The sequence below is a fragment of the Triticum aestivum genome, chromosome 5B, assembly GCF_018294505.1.
Source record: "Triticum aestivum cultivar Chinese Spring chromosome 5B, IWGSC CS RefSeq v2.1, whole genome shotgun sequence".
NCBI classification, from domain to species: domain Eukaryota; kingdom Viridiplantae; phylum Streptophyta; class Magnoliopsida; order Poales; family Poaceae; genus Triticum; species Triticum aestivum.
Genome location: NC_057807.1, coordinates 684,058,191 through 684,066,496, shown reverse-complemented (window position 1 = coordinate 684,066,496; position 8,306 = coordinate 684,058,191). Strand labels below are relative to the sequence as shown.

At 50.8% G+C, this 8,306-nt stretch overlaps 1 protein-coding gene and 1 non-coding gene across 2 annotated transcripts; one reads left to right on the top strand and one right to left on the bottom strand.

The window, feature by feature from the left end:
* Positions 1-381: 381 nt before the first annotated feature.
* LOC123114203 (uncharacterized) lies at positions 382-5,598 on the top strand. Its single transcript, XM_044535589.1, has 10 exons — positions 382-896; positions 973-1,093; positions 1,454-1,539; positions 1,766-2,165; positions 2,253-2,353; positions 2,440-2,506; positions 2,895-3,122; positions 3,888-4,337; positions 4,636-4,708; positions 5,173-5,598. The coding sequence occupies exons 1-10, from the start codon at positions 505-507 to the stop codon at positions 5,427-5,429; spliced, it is 2,175 nt and encodes a 724-aa protein (XP_044391524.1). The 5' UTR covers positions 382-504; the 3' UTR covers positions 5,430-5,598.
* A 562-nt stretch (positions 5,599-6,160) lies between these two features.
* On the bottom strand, positions 6,161-6,232 carry TRNAQ-UUG (transfer RNA glutamine (anticodon UUG)). Its single transcript has one exon. It is a non-coding gene; the product is annotated as a tRNA-Gln (tRNA).
* Between the last annotated feature and the right edge of the window lie 2,074 nt (positions 6,233-8,306).

Sequence of the window (8,306 nt, the reverse complement as noted above, 5' to 3'; positions counted from 1 at the left end):
GCCGGCGTTGTCGTGGTGGTGGTGGGCGAGGAGAGGCTGGGAGCGGGAGTGGGAGATCGGCATCGGAGCGCGTGAGGCGGCGGTGCTAGGAGGAGGCGGCGGCGGCGGCGAGAATGAGGACTGTGAACTGTGATCTAAGTTGGTCTAGAATCAAGGGAAGTGGTTAAGATCAATGGGCTGCAGCGCTGGGCAGGTGGATATTCCCCCACGGGACGCGCGGGCGCTGACCGCGCACGCGTCGCAGGCTGACTAGCCGGCCCCACATCGGGTGGGCCCGGTAAGTGGGCCCGTCCCCTCTCCTTCCCGCCACGCATCGCCCCTGGCCACGGCAGAAACAATCCCAGGTCGCCGACGCGCTGGGCCCCGGACGTCAGTGGCTGAAGCCCCCCTCCCCAGTCCGCATCCACTCGAACTGGGTGAGCTCTCGTCCCCTCCTTCCCCGGCCGCTCCACCTCCACTCCTCTTCTCGGACAGCCCACACCGCCGTCGCCGCTCGCGGGAGCCATGCGGGCCCTCGTCTCCCCGGCCCCAGCCGCCGCCGCATTCCTCCCGCGGACCCCGGGCCCCGGCGCGAGCCCTCGAGGGGCCACAGCGCTCTCGCGGCACCGCTCCTCTTCCTGTGGCCGCGCTGTCGCCGCCGGGGCTGCTGCCACAGGTGACCACTGGGGCACCGACGACCAGCAGCACCACGGGGAGCAGCAGCAGTACCGCGGCGGGGCCGGCAGGGGCGGCACCAGGCGCGCGGGGCCGAGCGTGCAGTGCGACGTGGACGTGGTGTCGTGGCGCGAGCGGCGGGTGTTCGCGTCCGTGGCGGTGGCCGCCGACGTCGACACCGTGTGGCGCATCATCACCGACTACGAGCGCCTCGCCGACTTCGTCCCCAACCTCGTGCACAGGTCCGCGTTTCCCATCCACCGCCGTATCAGTCCCTTCATCATCTGTGAACTGAAATTTGGGGAAAATTTCGTGCAGTGGAAGGATTCCGTGCCCGCACGAGGGCAGGATATGGCTGGAGCAGAGGGGGCTGCAGCAAGCGCTCTACTGGCACATCGAGGCCCGCGTCGTGCTGGATCTCCGGGAGGTCCCGGATGCCGTACGTGCTGTGTTCTCTTCACCATAATCTCCTACTAGCAGTTGTTGTCACAGTTCAGATGTTACTACTTACTAGTAGTACATTTTTCTCATTGGCCACGAGTCGTGGGGCAAATTGAGATGTCACTGAAATGTTCGCGGTGCGCTCGAACTGAATGCATCGGTACCATCTGTGCATGATCAGTTGATTAGGTCCCGACTACTGAATACATTTTGCTGTTGGCGTCTCTGCATGTGCTGTTTCTTCTTGTTAAGCTGTGGGTAGCAGATTTAAAGAGGATGAATGCTCTCCCTCGTTTTCTACTTATGTTGAGCTATGTGTCCTTATTTACTCGATTGTTTGGTAACAATTGCTGCGCAGGTTGATGGACGAGAGCTCCACTTCTCCATGGTCGATGGTGACTTCAAGAAGTTTGAAGGGAAATGGTCCGTCAGGGCTGGTCCAAGGTGGGCATCTTGTGATCATTTTTATGCGTTTGTAACATATACCTTCAGTGAGCATCTAGCTTTTTAAGACCATAGTGACTTATCTTCTACCACTTGATGCCCTTATATGGAAATATTTTGATTTCAGGGATCCTTAGATATTTCATCGCCTTAGGCTTTTGAACATCAGAAAAAGAATTCCGTTCATAAATCTTATATGACCCCTGTTTGGTTTGGTTTTTAACAGGTCCGCTAGTGCGATTTTGCTGTACGAAGTTAACGTGATACCACGATTTAATTTCCCAGCAATATTTCTTGAGAGGATTATAAGGTCGGATCTTCCTGTGAATCTTACAGCCTTGGCTTTCAGATCTGAAAAAATGTATTTAGAAAACCATAAATTTGGACCTACAAAATTTACCGGTGCAGAGTCCAAGCCACTTAACTTGCGTAGTGCAACAGTCGAGAATGATGTCATCCCCTCTAGTAAGTTCAAAGAAGCGCCTGCCTCTTCCGGTTTTGGTGGTGTGCTTGCTTCACCCCCTCCTGAGTTGAATGGGAAATGGGGTGTATATGGAAGTGTCTGCAGGCTTGATAGGCCTTGTGTGGTAGATGAGATCCATCTTCGACGATTTGATGGCCTCTTGGTAACTGACTAAGCTTATACCCATCTTAAATTTCACGGAAAGCACACTAAGAAAATTATCTTCTCTTGTGGAATGCTTTTGGTGAAGGAACGTGAAGGGGCTCACAGGTGTGTTGTTGCTAGTATCACTGTGAAAGCACCAGTTCGAGAAGTATGGAATGCACTAACAGCATATGAGAAGTTACCCGAGTAAGTAGTTTTATCTTTTGCGGTATTTGGAGTTCACATAGTCTACTTCCAATACACAGCTATGATCTAATATAGCTATCTTGTAGGATTATACCAAACCTGGCTATCAGTCGGATTATTCTTCGTGATAATAACAAGGTTCGAATAGTACAGGTAGGAGTTCTGTTAATGTTTTACATGATATTCTGGTTGGTTGTTTGTAAATAGCTTTTATGTTTGGGGTTGGAGCATTGCATGGATTTTTCACAGAATTATCAGTCTACACTTCACTTTCTGGTCGTTAGCTAGCTCATCTTTTGTAGTTTCTTTCTTTGGCTTTTACTGAAAAGATTTCTGAAACTTTCTGGTGGTTAAGAGTTCATGTTTTATTGCACACATTATCCCATAATACTGTACAGAAGGGATCACACCTGTCTCCTACTGGTGGGGAAAAAAGATCAATGCCCCCTGTACCCAAAGATCCTTCTCGACATAATTTAGTTCAATTTTATTGTTTTGCGAGCTTTGCAAGTTTTGTAACATCTAAGATTTTTTTTTCCAGGAGGGCTGCAAAGGCCTACTTTATATGGTTCTTCATGCCCGTGTTGTAATGGATCTTCGTGAGAAACGTGAACGTGAGATCAGCTTTGAGCAAGTTGAGGGGGATTTCTACTCGTTTAAAGGAAAATGGCGCCTCGAACAGCTTGGAGATCAGCACACACTGCTGAAGTATATGGTCGAGACTAAGATGCATAAAGATACCTTTCTCTCGGAGTCTATCCTTGAAGAGGTATTCACAACTTTGTTCTAGGAACAATATGTGCATCTTATGCATGTGGCATTTTGCACTTAATCCAAAAAAGGCCCTATTGTTGTGAAGTAGAAAAGTTGAAATAAAAAATGGTTGTGTGTGCCCTCGACCTTCTAAATCATTTATTTGGGAAAGAACTACACTAGCACTGATGGAGCCCTGTGGTGTTACTATTAAGAAAGCAACCTTTGTGCGGATGTATCATCTTGTTGAATGTACCAATCATGCTCGTGTGATAGATTTTACTTTTTATCCTTTTATCCATTCATTTTATTTCTTACACCAGTTACAGCCACTGGCTTGTTCCTGACAAATGATGAACTGAATGACTTTGTATACTCTGAACCAATATAAACTTGTATCCACTATCTTTATAAACTGACATTTGTCTCCCACAAGGATAATAACTGGTATTCCATTCCCTTGATAACAATAAGAGATCTGTATGAAGTTATCTCTGAACTGTCTGTCTCCTAGGGATTATTTATCCTAATTTTATGCTAGCTACAAACATCTATCTCAGGCATCCAAATAGTTTGTTTTGAAGACATTCTTGTTACAAGGTATCATCGCTATGCAAACGTGATGGCGAATTTAATAAAAACAGTTCTGATCTCAAATATTTGTAGGTTATGTACTTGTGTGGCATCATTGTGCAAATGACAACATTTCATGGTTATCTCACTGTTGTTGTTCTCATCTTTGGGGAAAATAAAATAAAACATTTTATTTTATCCTTTTCAGGTCATATACGAAGATCTTCCATCAAATTTATGTGCAATCCGTGATTATGTTGAAAAGGCAGAAGCTGAGAGAAGTAATTCCAAAGTTCACTCGGATGCGCCAACCAATCTAGATACTGTTCCTTTGTATTACACAGAAGGACGGCAGCCGGAGCAAGCATCTGTACATTGCTCTTCAACTTCCACAAGGCAAAGATCAAAAGTTCCTGGGCTGCAAAAGGACATCGAGGTCCTGAAATCAGAACTTGGTAGTTTTATTGCAAAACATGGTCAGAATGGTTTCATGCCTAAGCGAAAACATCTTCGGACACATGGAAGAGTTGATATTGAGAAGGCTATAACACGGATGGGTGGGTTCAGGAAGATTGCTACCTTGATGAATCTTTCCCTTTCTTATAAAAACCGGAAACCAAGAGGTTATTGGGATAATCTGGAGAACTTGCAAGAAGAGGTGAGACAAAAATACTTTTTCATCATCTCTCCCTCTGCTTTCTGGAAAGTCCAGTCTCATACGAGGCTGCTAGCATCATATTTTACTTAGCTTCAACGCTGTATCATGTGGAAGTGAAGAAGCTAAAATTTTCCCGGTTTGATTTGTAAAAATAACATTGAATTGCTAGCAAGGGAAATGATAGCAAGCGCGCCTTTCCTTCGTGTGCCATACTTGTTCTGGTATTATGTTTGTGTTTTATTTATTACATGTCCGGCTTATGGCCATACGTTAACGCTGACAATGATATTGTCTGCAGATCAGGAGATTCCAGAAGAACTGGGGGATGGACCCTTCATATATGCCAAGTAGGAAGTCTTTTGAGAGGGCAGGTACTTGATCACTTCTACTTAGATCACTTCTGCTTACTAATGTTAATTGCAGCTGGTACCCCCTTTTTGGGTATGTAATTTGTCAATGCATCATTTTTATGGCCTACTTTTATATGATCAGATATCTCTGGGCCATGCCACTGCACTACCTTGTTAACGTTGCTTAAGATATCTGGGCCCCCCTCACTCTTAAGCACCAAATTTCTATAGTTTTCTACAACCGTTATTGTTGACGTTTTTCAGTCCATGATCAAGAAATTGATGCACTAGTTGACATTACTGGTCACATTCACGGTTTCGTATATGTCAAATTGCTGACAGACAGCAACATCGTTATACCATGGGTTTCCATCTATCATGCTAGTGCCACCAGTCATGTGGTCTCTTTTTTGCGAAAATTGGTCCAACTCCACTGCGGACGGTTAGGCTTCCTAACGGTCTCCACACTCTGTTATCCTTTGCAGGGCGCTACGACATTGCTCGAGCCCTGGAGAAATGGGGCGGGATACAGGAGGTCTCCCGGCTGCTGTCGCTCGAACCGAGGCGGCCCCGGAAGCAAGCCGACCCCGACGGCGAGCTGCAGCCCGAATCACCCAGCGCCGCCGCCGCCGCAACCAAGCACCCGAGCAGCAGCAAAGCAGACAAGGCGAGCGTGCCCCTGGACGCGCAGAAGTGGCTCCTGAAGCTCAAGGACCTGGACATCAACTGGGTCGAGTACTGAACTGCAGGGCAGGGGACTCCGGTTGCTCCCGCCCGCCCGCCCGCATACTTGACCAATCCGACCTGTAAAAACAACTGTGTACAGAAAGAAAAATAAGAAGGTGATGCACACCGGGCTGTGGTTTTCCTGCATGGAACGAACGCCGGTTGAGTTCTCTGCCGCCAAAAACGACTAACCGAGCTAGCCCATCTTTTTTTCGAAACGGAGAACTAGCCCGTCTTGTGTGTCAAAGCTATAGAACTGGAGGTTTCTGCCGGGGTTACCTTTTTTTCTCCTGTTTTCTTGACGTGGGTGTCTGTCAGCTTCCTCGTCGCTGTCATTAGAAGGGGAGAGGACTTTGTTTCAGCGCTTGCATTGCACTGGCCGGTCGTTGGATCGACTGACATTTTCAAGCACACGTGCGTTGAAAAAACATGGAAGAATATCTGTGCTCTAGATTTTTTCCGTTCCGTCTTCTTCCTCTTGGCCATTAGCCGGGACAGACAGGGACAGGGACAGTGGTGTGCCTTCTGCACGGATTCGGCTGGTGATGATGATGCTCTTGTTTCTGTCACGAAATAATACTACTAGTAATACTACGTAGTACGTACTACTAGTAATAAGATGCGAGCGAGCGTGTCTGTTTTCCCAGGCGACATGGAATGGACAGTTTTTTGTGCACAAAATGATGCTTGGCGTGAGAAGGCAGTGCCAGCCAGGGCGCGGTGTGAAAAAAAAATCATCAAAAAAAGAGGTCTCGCCGGGATTCGAACCCAGGTCGCCAGATTCAAAGTCTGGAGTGCTAACCACTACACTACGAAACCAATTGATGACATCTTTTCTCTCTCGTCTTATTTAAACTAAACCCAAGCAATCAAGCCGAGAGGCGGACAGATAGCACATACTACAGTGGATCTGACCCATCAAAAAATAATAATACTACAATGGATCTGAGCTCCGCTAGCAGCAGTACGAAGAGCAGAGCGGCTGCTTGCATGAACCAAGCATCGATGGAGTCTCACCCCACTCACATGCTTGTCCTCGTAAACTACATTAATGGAGGCCGGGCGCATCTCATCAGCCAGTGATGACAAATAGTGACACATGATGCCGGATTCTCTTGTGGTTGGTGCCATTTGATCCACAAACGGGTCCAGGGCAATTCATCCAAGTTGCACACTTGTTCAAGTTGATGCACAAGTCCGCTGAAAACGGACCCCTGCACTGCACCCACCCACGTCCGTCCAATGCAGCCACACCCACTGGTAGTGGTAGGGTAGGTGCCAAACTGCCAGTGCCATAACACCAAGGCACCAGTACTAATCACAATCATCAGAGCCACCGAGAAACACCCAGGTCATATGAATCAAGCAAGCACCTCCCAACGCAGAGTGCGGTCGGCATCCGAAATGCATCACAATCGCCTTGTCCATCATCTTGAGGGAATGGATGCTTAGCTTAGCGCCCACAACTAGTCATATATTAAGAAGCACCCACCGAATCGGGTTGTTTGTAAGCATGAGAGGTCAATGAGGCGATGCGAGGGGCGATTGGCGGCGCCGGCCGCCGGGATCCCCGCGGGGACGTCACCCATCTCCTCCGGTGATCACCGGAAGGTGGGAGGCCGGTTTTGGGCCCTAACCGAAGCTGATGACGGCGAGGGAGACGAGGATGCGTATGCGGCGCCGCCGTGTCTCCTCCACCGGCGACTCCCTCCGACTTCCTTTGCGATTTTTTGAGCGTTGGATATGACGAAGACGAGATCCTTCCTGTCGATGATCCAGCGAGAGTCGGGCTTCATGCGGGGGAGACTACGGAGATGTTGCGCCGGGTAGTTCACCGGCGAACGGCGGCGGCAGCGGTCCGGCCCTGGAAGGGTCCATTGCCTAAGGTATGTCTCCCGAATTTGACTCTTTTTAATATGATTCGGCCGGATTCCTGGACTTTGGTGAAGAGACGAAAGAATGCACGCCGGAAAAGCTCTAGATCGGTGCCGGAGGTGACCGCGGCGGTGTCGCCGGCGGTCACGGCGATCCAGATCCGCGACGCTCACCAGGAGCGTTTGAATTTGCTCCTGGGCCGAGCCGAGACGATAGTTATTGGGCCGGTTGGTGTTCCGGGGTCCGGTGGGTATGAGGCCCAGCCGGAACCGGTTCCGATCAATACTGTGGAGAGGGGCGCATGCACGTACCGATCGTCGTCGCCTCCTCTGTCGCAGCGCCCTAGGGTTCTGAGTCGACGTGCGCCGCGGCTACGTACGGCGGGACCTGGCCGGGCTCGCCGCATCCTTCCTCTCGGTGCGATGGCAGGTCTTGGTGGTGCGCCTCCTCCCGGAAAGAGGCCGCCTTCGCCTAGCGGGGCAAGTCGTGCCAGTGGGGTGCCGCCGCCGGATCAGGGCAATGGCCGGGCCGCGCTGCCGGCGCCGGCGTCGGGTGCAAGGCGTGGCGGCGTGGCGCCCCCCAAGGCTGCCGCGGGACGCGGGTCAGGTGGCCCTGGTGCGATGTACTTTGCTGGCGGGGCGACCGTTGGGATGCCGCCGGCACCGGTCTTTCCGTCAACCAGGCGAGGCGGGCCGGCCTCCGGTCTTCGGCTGGTGGCTTCAGGCGGTGCTGCGGTGGCCGCTGCGGGCCGGGGGGCTGTGTCCCCAAGGCCGCCTGTTTCTTCGGGTCCGCAACCTAGAGCCCCTCCGCCCCACACTGTTGCAGTCCAACGTTGGTGGTACTGTGGCTGCGCCCCGGGGTCAATGGGGGGATGACGGCTACGATGCCTATGGGGATGGCCAGCACCGTGGTTCTTCGTCCACAGGTGGAGGTCGTGGTTATGCGTGGCAAAGCGACGGTTCGGCTGAGAGGCCGTTCTTGGGTCCTTCAGGTGGCTTCGTTGAGGGGCCTTCTGGTC